General features: G+C 48.6%; 1 protein-coding gene across 1 annotated transcript in view; it reads left to right on the top strand.

The window, feature by feature from the left end:
• The first annotated feature begins 6,636 nt into the window (after positions 1 to 6,636).
• The window catches only part of LOC129330199 (insulin receptor-like), a 37,115-nt gene continuing 20,509 nt past the window's right edge, over positions 6,637 to 23,242 (top strand). The window contains exon 1 of the mRNA XM_054980193.1: positions 6,637 to 6,809. Within this exon, the coding sequence (XP_054836168.1) occupies positions 6,722 to 6,809 (88 nt within the window). The 5' untranslated portion in view covers positions 6,637 to 6,721. The remainder of the gene's footprint in view (positions 6,810 to 23,242) is intronic.

Raw genomic sequence — 23,242 nt, 5'->3', positions numbered from 1 at the left:
CTGCCACCCCCTGGGTCTGAAAGCTGGATCTTGCCAGTGCCAGCCCTGGAAACGGGGAGAACCAGCACCCGACACAATCCCCTTAACAACTCAGAATGGCCATCAGGCCCCTGAAGTTGCTCCTTTCTGGATCAGGTGCTGCATTGGCAGAGTTTCGTGGCTGCTGATTCTGCGTGTGCCCCTTGAATGCCCCTCTGGTCACAGTTAACCTGGCAGCTTGGACTGGAGCTGCTCTCATCTAGACCTAGCTAGTGCTGGTCAAATCGCCGACAGCGTGACACAGGATTAATCTGAAAGTCAATGAAAGCTTTTTGGAAATCTTGAGGACTGAGCGAAGCAGTTTAACAAAAAAAAGAGAGCTACTTTTCATTGGCTGAAAGAAAAGTTGTTAAGTATTCCTCTCACCACCTGAGTATTTAGAGGGAAGGGTCAGAGGCACAGGAAGGGTTGGCGCTCAAGGAGAGTTTGAGAGCCAGCGGGGTGTCATGTTGAGTATGTCAGGCTTGGGTCTGGGAGAACCAGGTTTGATTGCTCTGCCATGGACGCTTGCTGGGTGATCTTGGGCCACTTACATGCTCAACGTTTAACCTACCTCACAGGGCATGGGGGGGGGGGGCGGGGAGGAGAGGAAAATATGAGCTTGGTGGCTGATTACACGTGCTCTCCTCCCCCCACGACGTCTTGTTTTCTTTTGTCAGCATCTGTTGGTGAGAGGGGAGACTTCTGCCGGTGCTCAAGAAAGCTGCCCTTCGTGCTGCAGCCTGGCTGCCGAAGTGGGGAGGCAGGCTTTCCCCAGAAGCTGCTCCTCCCCTCCCTCCCCTCCCCGCCACGTGTGCATGGATGCAACTGGGAGGGCTCCTTGCAGCTGGGTCAGGCAGCCACAGAGAACTCCAGCTGAACTGTTGTGGAGTGCAGAGTTAATGTTTGGTTAAATTGGAAAAGATTGCTTCCCTGTCCTGAAGCCAGCGTTTGCTGATGTTTGTGTTAGCTCCTCCCCCTTCGCAGTAACCTTGGAGGCCCAGGGCCCATCGTGTGGTTAATGATCTGTAGAAAGCAACACACGCGCACAACCCTCCTCCTGACCCACAGGCACTTGGCCTGTGCTGTATAGAGAGAGCAGGCTGCAAGGGAGGCGATCCCCTCCAGGGGTCAGTGCCTCGCCTTCCTGCCTCATGCAGCAGCCAAGAGCAGCAGGGATGCCTCTCTCCAGCTTTGGCACCTGGCAAACGAACCGTTGTTTTCTGACCGAGTGCCTGAGCCTAACTGATCAGCTGACTGTAGAATAGGGCAGAATTGACTCATGATAGCATGTCTACTAACTTAACTGCTGCGGCGTGATCTACTTCAGCTCAGCTGCTTGGGGGGCGGGATTTGGGGGGGCCCATGGCCAGGATCGCAGTGGGCTATCTCATGCCCTGATAGGAAAGTTTTAATGGGTTTCCCAGGAGCTCTCAGGTGCCAGAGGGAGAGTACTGTAGATGGGCTAGAGAAAATATTTGTGGTAAATGGGTCTGAGTGGAGAGACTTGGAGGGAGGGCAGCCAGGACACTCCCCTGCCACTGAAAGGGTTGGACGGTCAGGCCCCATCTTGCCTGCCACTCCTGCGCAGCAGATCGGGGGGGGGGCTCTCATTGCCCCACCCCACCCCTGTCAAACATCCAGCCATAGAGGACAGCAGAGTGTTCTTGGTTTAGGAGGCACCTCGAATGCCCTCAAGGCCAGCCAGTCAACTCATGTCGCGGGGGCGGGGGGGGGGGGATCTGGTTCTCAGGACAGCTTCTCCCTGTTCCCAGGACCATGCTGGCCTTTAAGAGGCTGTTTTGATGGATCAGGTTTGGTGTGTCAGGTGACCTCTGTCCTGATCTGTGCCCCTCCCCACTTCCATCACCACATGGAGGATCTGATACATCCTAAATCAACTGTAAAGTGATACTAGGAAGTCCGTCTTTCACATATAATGGTTCAAGATCTCCGTCCAGCATGCCCTTTCCCAATGTGTGACCCAGTCTGGAAGGAAGGGAAAAGGTTTGTCTGCATTCTCAGAGCCCGAATGTGCCTGGCATCCAGTGGAGTACGGAAGGGTCATGTCCGAAGGCTCTTGAAGTATGCTTGTGATAGACAAAACTATCAGGACTGAGGGAACAGTTGCCAAGGGCCACCAGGAGATCGCCCTAGATTTGTGGCAGGGGAGGGGGGGAGAGAAGCAAGCCCAGGGTGCCAGCAAAATCGGGAGACCAGCCCTGCCTTTGTGAGAGAGTACCCCTCTCTCCATGCAGGTAAAGATTCTTGTTTGGTGCACTGTGCAAAATTGCGTTTAAAAATAAAATTAATTCCTTGCAGTATATTTGTACCATCAGAGCTGCACAACTGGGCAAGGCATTTATAAGTATTTGAACTAGGTTTTGCTTTCTTGCCAGGTTTATACCATCTTTTGGTGTCACTGTGTGGTCAGAATGGCAAACGATCCTCTTTTTGCACTGAATGTCTGCAGCAGCAAGCAAGGGAGAGCAATGAATTTAATTGGGGGCATTTTGGGTGGCAGGCTTTGAGGCTATAGCTAGATGCAACAGCAAGTGATTTCAGGCATCTAGCATAGGACTAGATGTCTTCCATCTTGCATTAAAGGTGTTAAATCAGTGAAAGAAAGGAAACCTCTTTTATCCTTGTCTGGATAAGATGCCGCTGTCCTCTGGGAGGGGCTCCTGAACCGAAGGAAAAGGCTTGTTTGTGGTGTTAGGTGAAGGGCTGGCAAGGAAGTTGCCGCCTGCCTGACCCACCTCATGGGACCATTCAGAGGGGGGGATGAATCATTTTCATGCGTACGTTCTAATTGTTGTTTGCCTAAACAGAGACTTTAGAGAGTGCTAATGGTGTCATTTGTTACAGAGGAGATGGCTGAAGGAAAAAATAGCTAGGCTGGCCTCTGTGGGAAGTCATCAAAGATTTGAGTCCCAGGGAGGCCTGGTTTGCACCAAAGGCCATATGGGGGGCAGCAGCTGTAAAGTGCACTGCAAAACCAACGTCCCTGCTGTGATATTGGCAGGGCAGATTTCTCAGCAAGTTTGGCTAGTATGGCTGGGCTGAGTTTCGAGCTGACTGGCATAGAACTTAGTCAAGCTGGCTTCAGACCACAAAATGCCAAAGATACACAAACGCAACAGTTCATTTCAGAGGTGCTCTTGAGATGTCTTCTGGTCCTCCAGATTTTCTCTGCTGCCCGGATTTTCCTGCCGTGACACTTGTGGCTGTTTTGAACACCATTCCCCAATGTGCCCCCCCCCCCTCCATGTTCCAGGAAACTGAGCACATGAAGCTGTTCCGATCCTCAGTCCATCAAGGTCAGTACAGTAGCAGGTCTACTGGGTCAGGGTCTTTCAGATCACTTCCTACCTGATTCTTTTCACTGGAGATTGAACCTCGGATCTTCTGTATGCTCTGAGTCACAGGACCCCCCCCCCTCCCATTGTTTGGCTGACAGTTGGTTTCCATTTTAAAACACCCACCACCAGGAGGCCAGGAAAGAGGGGTGAGCTGCAAGCCAGCCCGGGATAGAAATAAAGGGCCTGGGAAATCACGTGGATGCAGCCATGGTTATAGTTATATACTGAATAGGTTTATAGAATCACAAGAGTTGGAAGGGTCCATATAGACCATCTAGACCAAGATCAGCCTAAAGCATCTCTGTCAAATGTTCATCCATGTTATTGTACGTACGTGTTTGGCATGGTGGTGGCACATGGGGTATCCGTGCTCATGGTTCTTTTGGTTTCTGATCATGCAAATGTGACTTTCTGTAAGCGGCAGACTAATAATCCTTGAAATTCTCCTTCTGGGGCAAATCTTCCAGAATGTCTGAACAGTGCTGAAAGCAAGTCAGTCCCTTGGGTAACTCTTTTGGCCCTGTGTGTGTGTGGTGTTCATGTGTGTGTAAAAATCTGGGGCTAGCTGTGCTTTCCCTCAGTCTTTGCCCCAGCACCCCACTTGACATCTCTTGTGGCTTGGAGCAGTCAACGGTGGTTGGCTAGTTCAGCTGTCAAGAAAGCAAGGCTACTGGCAGAGTGAATCCCCTCCATAATGCGGACGTTTTCACTGGGGTGTACTCCTTTTGCACACATACATAAAAACTTTGCCTTTTCAGCATAGCCAGAGTTCCAATATAGGAATCTCACCTCGTAAGACTCTTCTCCCAAGTCCTGCTCCTTAAGCCCTCACCTGCAGAGGTAAGGTGACTGGTGATGAGACACAAAAGGGCTTTCTTCGTGTTGGGGTGTCACCTTCTGAATGTCCTCCTTGAGGCCTGCCTGGTGCCTAGTTTACTGTCTTGGGGCGGGGGAGGGAGAGAGAGAACAGGCCAGAACATTTCAGATTTTTTTATGGAAAGGGTTCCATCTTTTTAAAGCTGTTTTTATAGCTTGCCTGAATACTATTTTAGGGTGCAAGAGCCTAACAGTCTCTCTTCTTCTTTATTACTTGCTTTAAAATTGACACATCTTGCATTGCTTTTTGTGATTTTACTGTTTTAGATTGTTAGATTTTACTGTTAGATTACTCCCCCCCCCCCCATGGGTCAGTAATGACTCGGTGCTTGCACAGGGGACTGACTACCTTTTTTAAAAAACCTGGTCTCTGGAGAGGTGGCATATATTTTTAAAAAATAGAGGGAGCTTGGTGGAGCCTCATGGGTGGCTCTCAAGGGCGTTCGCGTCAGAGGGGCCCTGTTCATTGGATCCCGTTCCTTTTGTACATCCTGTGGAAACCACATTCTTTGAAGGCATCCCCTGGTGGGACTAGGCAGCCCTTCCTAGTTCTTCAGGATGCATCTGCCGTGGCAGTATTCATCTGCAAGCTGTGGAGGAGCCTGTTGTTGGTCTGGCCTCAGCTTTCTGGCTCTGAAGCCAGAACTTGTGAAATGAGCTTCCCCTGGCTAAGGCTGCTGTGACACAGTCCAGGAGCATTGCTAAAGGCTCAGAGGTTTGGGGGAGCTGTGTTGTCTGCAGTAGAACAGCAGGATTCGAGACGAGTCTAGTGGCACCTTACAGACCAATGGGATTTCCAGGCTATGAGCTTTTGAGAGTCAGAGCTCCCTTCTTCAGATACCTTCTTCTGGTTTTTGGTGGTGACTCGGTCACACCACCCTCCTGTTAAGTAGTCTGACTTGGAGAGAGATCCGTGCAGAAGCCCAACTCTACACATGCACCGGGACTGGCTTGCCTCAGCCCGGGGCGTTTAGTGGGGCTGCTGAGAAGGCTACCTACCTGGTTTGGGCTAGCTGTTGCGTGCTCAAGCTCTTACGGGGTTACCTGGAAGAAGGGCTGGTTTTGGTCCTGCCAGCACTTTGCTGTCTTTAGAACAGCCCTGGCTGGTGCCCTTCTGGCAGGGTGGGAGGATGCCCGCAGAACCAACAGCCCTTTGATCTCGACACTGCCTCTGTAAAAGCATGCGGGGGTCCCCCGCTCCTGTGGTGGCTTAGTGCATATCTGCTGAGATCCTTAGGGCCTTCCAAGTTATCTTGTAGCACCAAGTGGGGATTTAAACTCTCAGCTGGGACAGTCTGCTTTTGCAGTCAAGCCTGAGTCCTATCGCACCTTAAAGACTGACAAGATTTCCCAGGGTATAAGCTTTTGAGAGTCAAGGCTCCCTTCTCTTTAAGGTGCTCCTGGATTTGAATTTTTCTCTTCGACTGCAGACCAGCAGGGCTACCCACTTGAAACTGAAGAGTTTGCAACCTTTGCTTGACAGCTGAACTTGGCCGTTTCGATTGCACCAGGCTAGGCTCGTTCTCCGCAGCTGGTGCGGCTCATTGGATGGCCTGGTCTGGCTTGTTGGGCTCCCAGGTGTGAGGCTCTTTGGAAGGCACACTTGGTTTTTGTTTCCTCCTAGCAGTATTGCATTGCAGGGATGTCTTTAGAGCCAACTGCGCTAGGTGGCCTTCCTCTCAGCTGTTTTAGTTTAGCACTTCCTTTTAGAATTTTTTAATTATACAAATATGAAATGTGATTACAGTTCTCATAAAAGTATGAGCATTGTTTATATTAAAAGCCCTCTTTCCAGCGGTCCTTGGCACTCAATGGGAGACGGAGTCATCGAATGTGAGTTTACAAAAGCTATAAATACGCGCCAACAGCCAGCTCCGTTTCAAGCGAGTGGCTGGGCCGGCCGCGGCGGCGCTTTTCCCCTGCCGGAGTGCTGCACTCCTATATAAGGTCACCTGCTTTCCACCCATTCCCCGCACAGGACTTGGGTGAACCCCCCGCAAGGGGGCCCGTTCTCAGTCCCGGGTCTGTCGTGGCAGAACAAAACCGGAGCCCCGAGCGCCCCTGGCCCGGGGCTCTACGGCAGAACCCGCCTCCAGCAGCTCCTCCGGGCGCCTGGACGGGCCGGAGCCCCGCAAACGGCCTCCCGCTGAGTCGCTCGCGGGCTCGTGCGTGGCGGGCGGCGCGGGCTCGCCTCACGGGCTTTTGCGGGCTCAGGCGCACGCAGGGCCGGGCCGAGGGTGCTGGTCCGGGCGGCCCGCTCCCCTCCCCTCCCCTCCGGCTGGGCCGGGCCTGCCCTCCGCTCGGCCTCCCCGCCCCTCCCCTCTCGCTCCGCTCCGCCGCCTTCCTCGGGCGCTGCTTGTTGACGGCTCGGGCGGCGCGGCGCGAGGGGCTCGGCGGGGCTGCCGGAGCGGCGGCGGGAGGAGCGCCTGGCGACGAGGAGAAGCGGCCGGCGGGTGCCCGGCGCCATGGGGCCTGGGCGGTGGTCGGGGCCGGCGCTGACTCTGGCCCTGGCCTGGGCGCTGGCCGGCTGGGGCGCCTGGAGCCGGGCCGAGGGTGAGCGGGGCGAGGCGGGCGGGCGTTCGGCTGCCTGAGTGGCGTTGGGGTGACCTTGGCTCGGCCTTCGCTCCGCCTGGCCCACCTCGCAGGGAGGGCGGAGGGGCGCCGCGGGTGCCCGGGCGGCCTCGTGCGGGCTGGGGCTTCGAGGCCGCGGCCCCCGCCCCGTGTACAACTGCGGGGCTCCTGCGCGGCCAGGCCTGGCGCTTCCCCGGCCGGAGCGGTGCAGGCGGGCTGCGCTGGGGCCCCGCGGGGACTGTGCGGGCCTCGCCCGGCAGCCTTCCCGGTGTCCGTGGCGGGCGAGGGGGCGGGGCGCCTTCCGCGGGGCTCGCGTGTCCCCGAAGCGGGAGGGCCGCGGCTCGGGCTCGGCACGGAGCTGGGAAGGCCTCGCCGCTGCCGGCCCGTCGGTCTTCCCGGTCAGCTAGGCTGCGGGGGGGCTGGCGCTGGCTGGCGCGGCCCTCGGAGGCTCGCGAGGGCCCGCTGGGGCCTTTGGGCGAGCGGCGCTTGTCTCCCGCGGCTTCCCCGGGGGCTGAGCTGCCCGCGCCCCTTCTGGCGCTGCTCAGCGCTCGCGTCGCGTTTCCAGGTCAGAAGAAACGTGGGAAGGTGCGGCGGGACGGAGCTCCGTTCCTGGGCAGCAGCTCCGGTTGGCGGTCTTGGAGGGGGACAGGAGGGGAAGGGTTCGGAGGAAGGCGGCGGGGGGCCTGGAGAACGAGGCCTGGGCCGGAGGGAGGGGAGAGGAGGCGAGGCGAGGCGGGTGTGGGGAGATGCGCCTGGGCTCTTCCGATCGCCGCCAGGCTGTGGTGCAGAAGAGGGCTGAGGATGTTCTCTGCTGCTGCTTGCGAGGGCCGGGCCAGATCCCGCCGCTTCTCAAAGGAGAGAAGGTTTCAGGAGAATGCGGGGAGAAACTTCCCTCGCGGGTGATGGGGGAGCTGTCCCTCGCTGAAGGTCTTCGGAGACAGGAGCGAGCGGGTGGCCTCTGGCCCCTTGTAACAACAGGACTTTGTTTGGGATGGATCTCCCCCCTGTATTTATCGAAGACCTGTTGCCATTCATGGGGAAGGTGTGATTCTGGGGTGCCTGCAAATGGCAAACCCATGGATACAACCACATTTCCCTCATAATATCACAGTGTCGCGATTACAATGATGGGAATAAAAACAGGCTGGAGGCTGTATCACACGATCATGCCGTGAATAAATGAAATCGCAGTTCGCAAATCCATAGACAGAAAGGGCCTACCTGTCTATGCCCTGCCCTTTGACCCCAACAGGGACCCAGACATCATCTTCCTTGCCTCCATTTTATCATCACGTCCACAACCCAATGAGGAAGGTTAGGCTGAGAGACAGGATCTGGACCAAGAACACTGTGGCAGAGCAGACGTCCCATATCCTCCTTTGACTGTCTAACCGTTACACCACACTGGCTTTCTGAATGAAAGAGTGGTATTGTGGAGACCTAAGTTCAAATCTCCACTCTGCCACAAAGCTCATTGGGTGCTCGTGGATCAGTCCCACTCTTCCTGCTTAGTCTCACAAGGTCCATAAAGTGGACAAGGGGGAAAGGCATGTGTGCCCTGTCCTGAGCTCCTTGGAGGAAGGGTAGGATAAAAATCTGGTAGGTATTAGGCCTGTATTATTGTGAGTATGAGCAGTAAAGGTCTGTTCTGTGGGCTAAAAGAACCATCTTCCGTCCCCAATCCCAACAGATACTTCAAGGTGGGGGTGGGACACAGACATGCGCTACTGAAATATCGCACCCACTGAACTGGAAGCAGATAGCATAAATGCAAAGCAGTGAGTTCCAAAAGCCTCTCCAAGTTGGGTACAGACTTCTCAGGAAAAAATAAAAGCAAACAACTACCTAGGAAACAAATGTGCGGCAGCTTCTTTCTCCCCTCTGCCTGCCTGCAGACCAGAGACTGGATATTTTTGATTGAGGAATTTCTCTTAAAATGCTAATCCTGCATTTCAAGTTCCAAGCACCAGAAATTTATATCCGTACAAGCAATAATAATTTATTTTTAATCAAAAGAACCACAGCTTCAGTTACTGTTCCCACAACTCTTTTCCCATGAAAATTCCGCATGTCCAATTTTATCAGATTGCAAGGGTGCTGTGGCACTTTGTCACCCTCTGCCTGGTGACAGTCTTTGAACTTACTTTTCTGTCTTTAGAAAGAAGATAGCTGTTCAGTTCTAAAGATGTGGAAGACAGATTTGCTGACCTGTGTGTAGCAGGAGGCTGTGCCCCATAGGTTGCTAATTCTGGAAAAATGCTTGTACAGTCTAGTAATGGTAGTAAGTTTATTTGATTGGTCATAAGCTGTTCACTCTATGAATTCTTGTTGTGTATTCAGCAAATGAGCTTGTTTCCTCTCTCCTGTGGTTTGCTCATGTCATTTTGGTGAGCACAGAAGTCATGCCTGAACTTAGATTTTAGAGCAGTGACTTTTTTCCAGGATAATAGACAACATCTCAAGGGGTATTAGCTTACTTCTCTTCTACTTGACTTCCCTCATCCAGCAAATATTTCTGCTGAGAAATCTTGATATCTTAAGAAGTGTTTAATTCCTAGAATACAGACCTCCTAAGGAGTTTGGAGAATGCCTTTTGGTTGTGGTGCCTGTTCTTCTTCCAATTTCTCTGTTTTAGTTTTTATTTTTAAAAAACTCATTGATATTAATCTGAGAAATTTATTTTACAGCCTCAAGTACTTCAAATCGTGTTCCTTGAGCTTTTGTGAGCTTAACTTATCGGAGCAGTTTTGACCTGCAGTCAGGCAGAAATGTGAGCTCTCACGTGGTGGGAATCTTCATCCTCAGAGTGACTAGATTTTTTCAGAGAGAAAAGCTGGTGATCTGTGGATCCTCTCCCCACGTTCATAACTGGAATGAAACCCCTTTTTGGAATATTAATCAGGCTTTTAAACAATGTGTGGCTGCGGTCCTGTTGGTGGTGGGGATCCGCTCTGCACTGTAGACAATTCATAAGCTTGAGTCTGTTTATATCATACCAAGATTTTGTATTGAATGTTGGGAGCTTTTACTTGAGGATAAGCAGAAAAAACTACTAGTATCCGTTGCCAGACTTGGCTCTTGTTCCATAAATATTTCCACACTAAGGCTTTGTAATGGGTTCTGAGAGAGCCACCCCCACCCCACCCCACACACACACACTTCTGATTTGCTTGCTGTGCTGCCTCAGTTACATGAGTAGATGATCAAGGTGGGAAGATCTCCGTGCGCCAGCAGGATCTTGTGGTCAAAGAATGGAGCGGCACTCGTAGCATTTGGAGGCAGTCAGCGGCAGCACCTGATGGCAGCTTTTTCTTAGCCTGTTGTAATTTCTGTGTTCCTCCCCTAGCAAATACTGGCTGTTCAGTGGAGACGTCTGCTTCACACAGGAGCTCTGGTTGTAAATGAGCCAAGTATAAACAAACACACCTCCTACTGTATCGTTAAAGCATTCCTTTTAAAATATCATTAAATATAAAGCCAGACAAATCCAATAAAACATTTCCATAAATTGTAAAGGGCTCATTGGTGAGAGGAGAACCTCTTGATAACAGCATCGTGCAAAGGAGTCTGGTCTGATCCAGAACTGAGCTCAAGCAGTTGTCACCCCAGATAAATTTGGATTGTGTTTTGTTAAGGCCTGGAGTGTGCAAATGAAAAAAAAATAACCTTTACAAACTATCAGGCAACAGTTTTCCTAAATGGGGAGCTGAAGGGTTTTTTTCTTATACCCAGTATGGTACAATCTTCGTAGAAAGACTTCAAGCAGGTTAGCAGATGGTCTGGAGGGTAAGACTGAGAGAAAACTTGTCCCGGCTTCCCTTGAATGAAATAAGTGGTGTGTGGTTCAGTTGGACAATGTAGGTTGGCAAGCCAGCAGTCTGATGTGGCAGCTAAAAAGGCAAATGTGATTTGGAGCTGCATCAAAAACCATGTGAAATGCTGGTATCACTTTGCTATGCTGTGGTTAGACCTCATTTGGAGTACTCTGTTCAATTTCGGTCACTGCAGTTTAAGAAGGAAGGATGGTGGCAAACGGGAATGTGTCCAAAAGAGGGCTTCTTTCCTGTGTGCTGCAGGCAGGTTGGATCTGGGCTCCTCTGGAGTAAGAGCACCAGCTTGATTGGCCAACCTTGGGAGCATAGACTGTAGTCTGGAGCTGAAAGCAGAGGCTTGAGCAGGAGGCACCTAGTGGACCAGCTGACCCTGCAGTGCAGCCTTGCCAAGCCTCAGCCTAAATCGGCTGGGAGTTGACCTGGCTCAGCTGCACTGGCTGGCTGGCTGGCTGGTGTGGAGGCTCCAGAGACTGAGCTGTGCCCTGGCCAGGATCCGGAGGGACTACAGGCCAGGGCTTGCATCTTTGAAGCGGATGGCAAGGTCTCCCTGGCAGGACGGCCTCTGGTGCTGCTGGAGCGTGGTTGTCAGGTGCTGCTGCACCCTCCCTGGTCCTCCCTGGTCCCCTGGCCTTGGCTCCTCGGGCTCTTCTTGGAGCCCTCTGAGTCAAAGTCACAGGGCTGGTCTGGGGGGGTCATGACAGCTACAAAGATGGTGAGGGGTCTGAAGACCAAGTCCTGTGAGGAAAGGCTGGGTAGGAGGTGACTGAGAGGTGATATGATAGCCTTCTTCAAGTATTTGAAGAGCTGCCCCATGGAGGATGGAGCAGAATTGTTTTCTGTTGCCTCAGAGGTCGGACCAGAAACAATGGGTTAAAATTAAAGCAAAAGAGTTTTTAGGTAATCCTTAGGAAGAACTTCCTGACATTTAGAGTGGTTCCTCAGTGGAATGGGCTCCTGGTGGTCTCTCCTTTGGAAGTTTTAAAGCACCGACTAGATGGTCATCTGTCAGCCATGTTGATTCTGTGACTCAGTACGGATTAAGACAGATCATGAGAGGGAGGGCAGGAAAGGATGAGCCAGTACTCAGCTTTCGTGGTCCTTTCTTGTGTGTCCAGGGTAATACCAGTCACCACTTTGGGGTCAGGAAGGAATTTTCTTCCAGGTCAGATTGGCTGGGGACAGAGTAGGGGTCAGTGGCTGTGAATTTCCTGCATTGTTCAGGGGGCTGGATTAGATGGGCCTTGGGGTTCCTTCCAGCTCTCACAATTTTATGAAGTGAAAACTGTAAGAGTATTGGGGGGGGGATTCAATTAAAAAAAACAGAGACTGCCACAAAGCTGTGGCTTGCTCTTCTCTGGTTCTTTGGGTCCTGACATGTGAAATGCCAAAGGGCAGAATGAGTCATGAGGGTTTGTCGTCCCTATCGTTCAGTGTAAACACACTCTTGCCTTTGAGCATTGCCTCAGCCAGGTGGTTCTTTGAGTTTGCTCTGTGATCCCTCTCTGGTATTGATACTGAGCTAGCTTATGTAAGCAGCTGTTTCATCGTATTGGGTATTTCTGTAACTTCTTAGGGCCCTGAAGCTTTAACGGATCCTTCTTTTTCTTCTCATGTGACTTAGTACTTCGCGGAGCTGGCACGGTGCTGCTTTTCTCTGACATTGTCTGTGGTACAGAGGAAATGTTTTTTTACTTCTGTGCCACGTGAAGTTGATGGTCCAGATTCACTTTGTGGAACTAGCAGGCAAAAGAAGTGGTAGGGTGGCTGCCCTCTAGCCTTGAAGGGTGGAGGTTGGGGGAATGTGTGGAGCCAATTACATGGAATTCTTTTGCTCTGTACCTGCTCTCTGCCGAACAGAATGAACAGAGCATGGTTTCCAGTTCTGAAAAACACCAGGCTAACAAAAAACTCTATACCAGACAATAGCCCTGCAGAGAAGATTAGCACATCAAACACCAATCCATATGCAAAAGAACCTCCTCAGGATACAGTGAAGCCTCCCGCCATTAGCATTCTACACCCTGGAAACTCTTACAGGATGACTCAGCTCAACCCCACCCCTCCTGAGTAGATATAAATGACCTGCCAACATCTTTTCCACACTGTGACACTGAGAGATCTCTGTCTTTTGGTGCTACACCTCTGAAGATGCCAGCCACAGCTGCTGGCGAAACGTCAGGAACTACAATGCCAAGACCACGGCAATACAGCCCGGAAAACCCACAACAACCATCGTTCTCCAGCCGTGAAAGCCTTCGACAATACAACAAGAGACTTATTCCAAAAGATCTGAGAAATCAAAGGGAAGTTCAAGCCATGGCTTGGGATGCTGAAAGATCAACACAGAAGTACAGTGTCTAATTAGGACAAAATAAAGCAAGGATGGAAACAGTACACTGAAGAACTATACAAAAGAGATGGAAGGATCATAGATACCTTCAACAAAGAGTCTTTTGATGAAGAACCAGAAAACTTAGAAAGTGAAGTAAATGCTGCTCTCAAAGCAATTGGGAGAAACAAATCACCTGGAATAGATGGGATACCAACAGAGCTATTTCAAGCTACGGAAATGGAGTCCATCAAAATCTTAACAAGAATCTGTCAACAAACATGGAAAACAAAACAATGGCCCACGGACTGGAAATGCTCAGTCTACATACCAATTCCAAAAAGGAGGATGCCAAAGAGTGCAGCAACTATTGGACTATTGCGTTAACTTCCCATGCAAGAGATCACAATGCAAATTTACAATGGCCAATGGAACATACCAAGAAATTTCAGAAGAAAATCAGCCTGTGTTTTATAGATTACAGCAAAGCTTTTGACTGTGTGGATCATGAAAAGCTATGGAGACTGTTAAAAAAATGGCAGTGACGCAACATCTGATTGTTTTAATGTGCAACCTGTACTCTGGACAAGAGGCTACTGTCAAGACAGAATATGGGGAAACAATGGTTTCAAATTGACAAAGATGTCAGACAAGGATACATGTTATCTCCCTTCCTGTTCAACCTCTATGCAGAGTATATCATAAGGAAAGCTGGATTAAATCTAGAAGAAGGTGGAGTGAAAATTGGTGGAAGGAAAATTAACAATTTGAGATATGCAGATGACACCACATTACTGGGAGAAAATAATAAAGACTTGAAACGACTAATGATGAAGATTAAAGGAGAAAGCGCCAAAGCAGGATTACATCTGAACATCAAGAAGACAAAAGTAATGACACTGAGGAATTACACAATTTTAAAGTTGACAATGAGGAAATTGAAATTGTTCACGATTTTCTATTCCTTACCTCAGTCATCAACCAAATGAGAGACTGCAATGAAGAAATCAGAAGAAGATTGAAAGTTGGAAGAGCAGCTGTGAGGGATTTGGGTGTCATCAGCATATTGATAATGTTGATAACGTCCAGTTCCAAAGCTATCAATGGTTTCTCCTGAGTGCTTTACAAGAGGTCAAATGCAAAGGGAGGATTAGGTTGCATATTGCAGAACTCCACAGAACAAGTCCCATACTGATGACCGCTCATCTCCAATAGCAACTGTTTGAGGCCGGTCTGCAAGGAACGATTTACACCAGTTCAAAGCCCATCCCTGCCACAAACCTTGAGTTTAGGAAGGCTTTTGATAAGGGTCTACATAATATTCTTGTTGACAAGACGTGGTTTGGATGGTGCTACTCTTAGGTGGATTTGTAACTGGTTGACAGATCGTACCAAAGAGTGCTTGTAAATGCACTTCCTCATACTCATACTCTTGGAGAGGAGTGACAAGTCTCCAGGGTTATCAGTACCCCACTGGGGGCGAGGAATTCCTTGCTCCCACCCTCTGCCCCCCTCGCCACCGCTTACCTAGCTGGCAGGGGGGAAAGGGGGAAAAAAGCCCTGGATCTCAGCCATTTTGAATGGTGACCCACAAATCCAAATTTACTTCCTATTGTGACCAACCCAGGACTGACTTGAGAGGTTGAGGCTGCATTGGGGTGGGTTTGAGGAGACGCAGGAAGATGGCAGATGTTGGCAAAGAGGTGGGTGGCAAGCAGCTTAGTGAAGTACATCTCCCACCGTTGGTAGAGGGCAAGGAGGCACTGCAGGGGGCTGGGCAAGCAGTTGGGCTGCTGAAGGAGCAGCACGCATCTCTTTCTCTCCTCCTCTCACTTTTCCATGTGCTGAACAGGTCCCACGTATTCTCCAGCCTTCCCACCCCCCTCTTCCACCTACTATCATAAAATTACTAGTTGCCAGACAGCTTTCCCCCCTCATTATTATCCAAAAAGGAAGCAAGAATGGGAGAAGATTGAGAAGGTAGAAGAAGAGAGAAGGGTTGCAAAGAGCAGGAGCCACCATTTGGAACAGCTGACCTGCAACCTACTTTCAGAGGTTTCGCAACTCAGTTTTGGTTCTCCCCCCATAGGTTGGGAAACACTGCTCTGTCGTGCCTAGCATATTGATGCATCATAACTGTGAGGGTGCTTCCGAGGTCAGTAAAATGAGTACCCAGTTTCCTGGGGGTAAAGTGCAGATGACTGGGGAAGGCAATGGCAAACCACCTCGTAACAAAGTCTGCCAAGAAACTGTCGTGATGTGACGTCCCCCACCATGGGTCAGTAATGACTCGGTGCTTGCACAGGGGACTACCTTTAGCTTTTACCTAACTAAAGAGGATATGTAGTTTGACCCCATGAATCTGCCAAGGTTCCATCCTGGAACAGATTAACTGAACAGGTGCAAAGACAATTGCCCCAAAGAAAGAATTATTTTGAAAGATTCCCTGGAAAGGCAGGAGTGGCTTTCTCTGAAATGAAGTGATGAGGCTTCCTTGGATGCTACGGGACAGGAGTATTCCTCTTGTTCCAAAAGAAATGGAAGATGTCTCTTCTGTCTGGTTCACTGAAAAAATAGCATTGACCGTACATCAGACATTACACAAAAGAAGCTGGTGGGTGGTGGAAGCGTGTGTGTGTGCTTTTCTTTGCTCTCGGGATTATAAGATTTCCAGGTGCTTGCTGGTGGCAGGCAAACTCTTGGTGGTTTGCCCTTCTGTGATCAGTGGGAGGAGGCAGGCAGCCGGGCAAATGTCCACATTCTTACCCCTTGCGCCCCACGCGATGGCGTCACTTCTGGTTACACTGGAATCATCATGTGAGGGCCACTTCCATAAAATTGGCCCCCAACACTGTGTTCGGGGCTGCTGCTTAAAGAATCGGCCCTGGCATGATGCATGTGCGCCTGCCCTACGTGATGATGTCACTTCTTGAAGTGACATCATTGTAGGGGGTGGGAGCTCCCACCTCCCAGCAGTTGCCTGATAGACCTGGTCACCATAGGCATGAAGCAGTTTCTTGGGTGGTTTAATAACAATGAGAATGGGCCAGTCCTAACTACATCTTGGCTTGCAGTGTGATAAAGTTACACTTCCCAGAAAGTTTATTGTAAAGTGCCTCAATTTTAGAATATGATCGTCAGCTGCTTGGTATCAGGTCAGTTGCGTTCATAGCAACCTACTGTAGTGTAAAGCCAAAGTGGGGTAGTGGCTAGAGAATATGACTAGGTTCTGGGACACCCATGTTCAAATCCCCACGTTGCCACTGAAGCTTGTTGTGGAAGCTTGGGCCCCACAGCGCCTCAGCCTGATCTACCTCACAAGGTTGTTGTGAGGGTAAAATGGAGGAGAAGGGAGTGATGTAAGCTGCTTTGGGTCCGCACTGGGGAGAAAGGCAGAGTATTAATGAAGTAAAATTAAAGGAAGAAAAAAACCTTGATGGGGTGTTGACGTATTCTTGGCTTCTGGGTCTTGTGAGGCCGCACTTTCTTCCTTGCCTGTCTAAATGTTCTTCCCACTTTAGACAGAAAATGCTTGAGATGCTTCTTGACATTTGGTCTCTGAATTACCCTGAAATTCAGGGGATAAATGCTGCTCTTTGCTGATTTTCAGAATTTCTGAATGAGTTGTAGAGTTAGCCCAAACCAAAAAATAACAGGGGTTCCCTCTCTCTCCCCTCGCCTTCTGTACAAACAACGGGAATTTCCTGGGAGCAGTGTAAGGGGACTTGAATCCATTTTCAGAAATACTATAACAGAATCAATAACAAATTGCCAAAATTCCAACGGTTCTGAAACATTTGTGGTTACTTTATACGCTGTTGCAATTATATTGCGAAAGACTTGTCTCTCTGGACTGTGTTTTCAGAGAACATAGAGTTGCGTTGTAGGTTGCACAGTGGGAGGCCTTGGAGCTCTCTAAGAATGTTGCTTGCTTTGCCTGACATGTCGTAGATGAAGTGTGTTACTCACATGTAGGAGATCTCTCTTAGCAGATGTCTCGGATCTTCACCTGGCAATGAAAGTCACCTCCGGATTTCCAGTATTTGAAACAAAAGTTCTTATTAATGACTTGTCATTTTCGCATTTTTGTCTGCTGCCAGTTCAGCCAAATGGATCCTGCCCTCCTCCAACTTAAGGATGACCTGAGGAAGAGCTGTAAAATTTCTAGAAATTTGAAGCCATGGAAATTCTTGGGGGGGGGGGGCTGAAATATATGCAATACTTTCTAATGATACCTAAACTTATTTTACTTCTTTTATTTTACTTTATTTATATCTTGCCTTGCAATGGGGATGCAAAGTGGCCTACATCCTCCTCCTCTCCTTCATTTCCCCCCTCACAACAACCCTGCGAGGTAGGTTAGGCTAAGAGTATGTGACGAGCCCAATGTCATCCAGCAAGCTTTCATGGCAGAGCAGGGAATCATACCTGGGCCTCCCAGGTCCTTGTCTGTCATTCTAGCTACTATATCACGTTGGTTTTAAAAGCATAAAATGTATAATTTATAATTCAGTTGGTATAATAACACTGTACTCTTTGGCGTAATTTTGGAATATAGAAGTATAATTGCTTTCATTTTCTACAAGCAAAACTCTGAAGATGCCCAATACTTGAGACAGCTGCAAACTGCTGCAGCCAAAGTGAGGCAGGAATTACTGTTGAGTGTTACAGATCAGGTTCCCAATGTGGTGCCTGTGCCCACAACACTTTTCTTGGTGCCTACCAAGTGTTTTTAGAAAGGGGTTGGGACCAGTTGGGGTTTTGTCCAGCAGTGCTTCTGATTGGCTATGCAGTTTAAAATAACATTGTTTCAGTGGCAGCTGCCACCACAGTGTTTCATTTTTCTCCACTCCTCTTTCCCGGATTATTTTTTTAATTACCCCCTTTCTTCCCTGCACTCTGTGTGTGTTCCACCTCCTGTGGTATGTTTTTTCGTTGTGCCCACCATCCTGGGTCAGAATTCCTAAGGTGCTCATAGGTTCAAAAAGGTTGGGGACCCCTGCTGCGGATTGCCCTGCATAAAAATCTGCATACTGTAGATTTTCAGTGTTATTGACTTACTTATTTACATTATTTATAGTCCATCTTTCTCACTGAGACTCAGGGCAGATCACACAGTGTGCATTAGTACAGCCAGTTTCAAAGACATTTCAGTAAACAATAGAATAGGGCATATCAATGCAAATTTGCAAAGATTTAAAACCAGCAGAAATGCAATACAGAGTTGAAATGCTGAAACACAGCACAAGCAATTCTAAGACTGATTCATTAAACAACATAGCGTTACCTAGTAGGATCACACCCAAGCAACAGATAGCACACAGTAACAGAGCTAAGTCTATGGTCCCTGTCCCTCTGTTGATGCTTCCCTCTGAAGTCACTTACTTACAGTACAGCCATCCTATCAGAGTAAAAAAAACCCCTCTTGAATAATTCAGTTTAGCATCATTTGCAGAAAGCCTGTAAAGGGGGAGGGGTTTCCTGACCACTTCGGGTATGCTATTCCATAAGGAGGGGCCCACCACGGAGCATGCACATATACGGGCAACGGTTGATTTCATCCATGTGCAGGGTGGTACCCATAGGAGACCCTGTTCAGGTGAGCAAAGCGGCCATGGTGGAACATAGAGAGAGGTGGTCCTATAGATGTACCAGACCAAGGGCATGAAGAGTTTTGTACTTTGAATTGAGCCTGGTAACTGATAGGTAGCCAGTGGAGTTACTGCAGAATAGGACTAATATTCATTCTTCATCTAGTTCTCGATCATAATTAAGCTGCAGCATTCTGCACCAACTGGAGTCTCTGAGTTTGATTAGGAGACCTATGCACAATGCATTAAAGTAGTCAAGTCTCGATGTTACCATGGCATGATGAATCCAGGTGTCCATGTTGGCTGTGTTGAGGTAAGATCACATAAATGAGCCAGTTTGGTGTACTGGTTAAGAGTAGCGGGACTCTAATCTGGAGAACCAGATTACCCAGTCCTGACCATTTTGGGCCCCTTTTTGCCATTTTGGACACAATTTTGGCCCTGAATGGCCAGGATTGGGCCCAAAGCAGCTGGGATAGGTGATGTCAGGGGTGTGTGGAATATGCAAATCAGTTATGCTAATGACACATTTCCGGAGATGGCAAGGGGCATGGCATATGCTAATGAGCTATGCTAATGAGTTCCTCCAGCTCTTTTCCTACAAAATGACCCCTGTAAAATCTAATGTCCAATTACTTTAAAGCTAGTGCCCAATTACAGTTACTTTAACCCCAAAATGTATTACTTCCTCCTGCCTGTTCAAAAGAAATAACCCAACCAGGGAGCAGGGCAAAAATGTATGCAACCATGTTAATGGCTGGAGGGAGAGGGAGTTTGGAGAAGTGACTCCGTGGCTGGTCTCCTGCTCCTGATATATTTGAAAAAACGCTTATTGTTTGCGCTAAAGTTGAGTACAATCCGTTGTTCAAATGCTCTTAGCTCACATTACTGTCAACAAACATTTGTTTTGCTGTAGCCTGAGCTTCTTTCGGTTCACCTTGTTTGGGCAAGTGCCTCTTTTGCCTTCTTTTTTCAAGCTGCCCAATGGGGAAATCTAGACACCACCTTCACAAATGGTGTTGGAAATGGCCCTGGATCGTCCCTCTCTGCGTATGCTTCAGTCCTGATTGCAACCTCTCATTTCCTCAGTGCTCTGTGTATGGTAAACATGAGGCATTTTCTTTCTTTGTTGCCTCTAGCTTAAGAAACAGTTGAGCTGAACTGCTTCTTTCGCAAAGCTGTTTTGAAAAAGCAAGGCCTTTATCAATAACTGATCACACGACAACTTCCCTATGAAGTAAAGGGTGACGGCAGTACGAAAAGTTTGTATATGAGATAAGAGGGCAGCACCAATTAGGCAGTATTTATGTCAAAAAGAACGTGCATGTTGATTTAAATTGAAAGCACTCCCTGCTTCAGCCTCAATTACCTGCTGCCCCGAGAAGCTTGCCGCTCTTGCCCAGGCAGTAGGGACTAAGAGCCAAACTACAAGTGACGTCTTACACAGGTTGGACACTAGTTGGCTTCCCTCAAGTTTTGATGGGAAATGTAGGCATCCTGGTCTTGCAGCTGTAATGGAGAGCCGAGCTGTAAAACCAGGGCACCTACATTTCCCATCAAAACTTGAGGGAAGGTGACAAGTGTCCAACCTGTGTAAGGCGTCACTTGTAGTTTGGCTCTGAGTGTTGACTTTGGTCTGTCTTTTTTTTTTTAAATTTTATTGGATGGGTTTACAAACATAAACATAAAAATCATCATCATTATCCACCCCATTGCATTTCCCCCCATCCTTCCCCCCCCCTTTTTCTGGTGACTCCTAGCAGTTTTCCATACCCAACTTAATCTAAAAAAGTATATCATATAAATTCTTAAAATCTATAATGTATATCTGTATTATACATACTAATAAAATCTCTTTACTTATCTTAACTATCTACCCTAACTATATTACTTATCTTATTTAAAAATATAAAAATTATATAAGTAATAATAGGTACATATACTAACTAAAAAAAACTACATATATATATGTAACATACTATTCCTTACATACCAATTAACTATATTATCTATATTTCACATATACTCCCTATAACCTTATTACTCATACTTATATTTCCCTGTAAATATACTATACTAATCCATTAAAATACAATAAAATATACCTCTTTTTAAGCTTAAGTAAGTTTCTGTCTCCCCTAATTCTCCAAAGACCGAGTTTGGTCTGCCTTCTGCAGGAATTCTGAGCCTGCTGAAGTGACCGGAGAAATTCAGCACAAACATCCTGCAGTGCGTTCAGACAGCGGTTTGTGTTCCATTGTGTCCAGGATTCGGTCTTCAGTGCCGGTTTGCAGTAGGTACCAGTTGCTGGTTAGCCAGAGTCTGGAGTGCCTCAAGATGACACGGGTTTTCTTATAGGGTGGGAAAGAGCTGCCAGCTTGAGGGGGGTTGTGTCTGCCACCTTCCCAGCTCTTTCTCACATGCCCCATCCCTGTTCCAAGCAGCTGCCTATGTTCTAATGGCTGCTGCATGTTCCAGGGCGCTAGTGGACCAGGCCTCCTCTTCCTTCCCTGCGTATGCGTGGGGGGGATCCTGTTGTAGGTGCTGTTACAGTGGCAAAAAATTTTTTGCGGGGGGTGGATATTTTGGAGAAAATTGAAGCATATAATCTTTTATCAACACATTTTCTGCTTTAACAACATCAAATGAATTTAATCACGTAGGATATGAAATTGTGATCTTTGCAGTGTGTGTGAAATATAAAAGTAAAAGAACCTTACAGTACACTCCTAAGTCCTGAGCCCAAAATGCTCCAGATGTGCTGGTGCAGCACCTTCCAGAGGGGGAAACAGCAAACAAGGAGAAAGCTGCAAGAGGTGGTAACAAGTGAGATCCTCCACCAATTTTTACCAGGTCCCCTCCCTGAGAAAACTAATGAGACGGTGTTTGAGGGGAAACTCAAACACAACAAGAGGAAAATATAAAAATCACAGGCATACAAGAGTCCTAGGAAAGATGGGGAATAGTTGTAGGATTTGCGTAATAGTTACCTGTCGGAGGAGTAGCAAGGTCTGCAGAGGAAGGGAGGCTCAGACGGCCAGCGTGCCCACCCTTTCCCACCCTATAAGGAACTCTCAGGGCACGGCGCTTGGATCCAGGTGCGTGTGCACACTTTGGCTGGGGCAAAGCCAGAGTACTTACGGGGCAAAATGGGCAATAATTGACCCCCTCAGTTTTGTCTAGGGATGGTTTTATAAGTGGCGGGCGGATGAGTGCCCAGAATTCGTGACTGATTTATGATAGACAGCAAGGGCTCTTTTATTGGTCTTTACAAGATTTTAGCAACCAGGGTGAGCAAGGGTCCAGTGCACAAGTTGTGGTTTTCACAGATGCCCGGATCTTGTCAATATCGATCACTGTAACTAGGTCAAAATGATTCCGAAGCAGACCAACCAGTGTGTTAAGCATTTCTTCTGCCTTGCCTATATTTTAAAATTTGTAACCTTGACAACACTGAACTATCCAAGAGTGTACAGTCATAATACACATTATATAACATTGGGAAAATGGGTAGGGAGTATGGGTTCCCCCCCACCCCAAATCTCTGCTGTGTTCCCAAGAGTGGGGTCAGGTGTGCTGTTATTCCTTTTCTGCTGATCTGACTGGCTCCATACCTGAAAAAAGAGGAAGCTGCTTTTATTTGGTCTTACCCAGGGCTTTATTTCTGGGAAAAAAGGTGGTGGAACTCAGTGGGTTGCCCTCGGAGAAAATGGTCACATGGCTGGTGGCCCCGCCCCCTGATCTCCAGACAGAGGGGAGTTTAGACTGCCCTCCGCGCAATCTCAACTCCCCTCTGTCTGGAGATCAGGGGGCGGGGCCACCAGCCATGTGACCATTTTCGAGAGGTTCTGGAACTCCGTTCCACCGCATTCCCACTGAAAAAAAGCCCTGGAATTACCAAATATATGGGGGCGGGGGTGGCGGCTCAAAATACATTTGCAGGAAGGGGGCTGTGAAAGATTTGAAAATGTCTGTCCTGGAACTCAGTAGGTTCCTGGATGGGAAAGTCTTAACAGGGAAGAGTAACCAGTTGTTGGGAGAAGAGTGCTCTCTGGTCTGAAACAGTGGAGGATCTGGTGATCAGAGGCATTCCCTGACGTGGAGGGGCTCTGTGCGGCTCTTTGCTTCTCCTGTTTTTGAGCTGTTGGCACAGTGTAAAGAATGCAGCGTGGGTTTCACACAGAGATGTGGCGTGCTGCCTACTTGTGTGTGTGTACTGTGGCTCGGGCGCTGGTGCTTCCATCTAGGTAAGAGCAGGAACCTGGACAGCCAGGGAAAAAGTGGAGCTTGTATTCCCTCAGAACCAAATTCTGCCATTTCTTGTGTCTCAGTTAAGAGTGTGTACCCATGTATCCCCTGGCAACTGATACACACATGGATATTGGCCAAAGCGAACTGTTTTGAGCTGTTCCAATACTTTCAAGTCGGGTTTGGGTTTTTTTTTAATTACCACGCTGCAGTCACGCCTCACATAAGTGTGTTCCTAAATGCAACGTGGCTTTTTTTCCATTCGAAGAAAATAAAGTACGAAATCTTTTCTTGGTGATTTTATTAACCAAAAAGTGCACACAGTTACAGCCTAGCCTTTGCCCTCCTTGTTTGTGGGGAAGGAGTTAAGTGTTTGTTTGTTTTGCACAGAGGCAGAAGAATCTGTTGAATGGC

Source organism: Eublepharis macularius, chromosome 5 (assembly GCF_028583425.1).
Source record: "Eublepharis macularius isolate TG4126 chromosome 5, MPM_Emac_v1.0, whole genome shotgun sequence".
NCBI classification, from domain to species: Eukaryota; Metazoa; Chordata; class Lepidosauria; order Squamata; family Eublepharidae; genus Eublepharis; species Eublepharis macularius.
The sequence above is the reverse complement of the archived record's forward strand: the minus strand, read 5'-3'. Positions and strand labels throughout refer to the sequence as shown.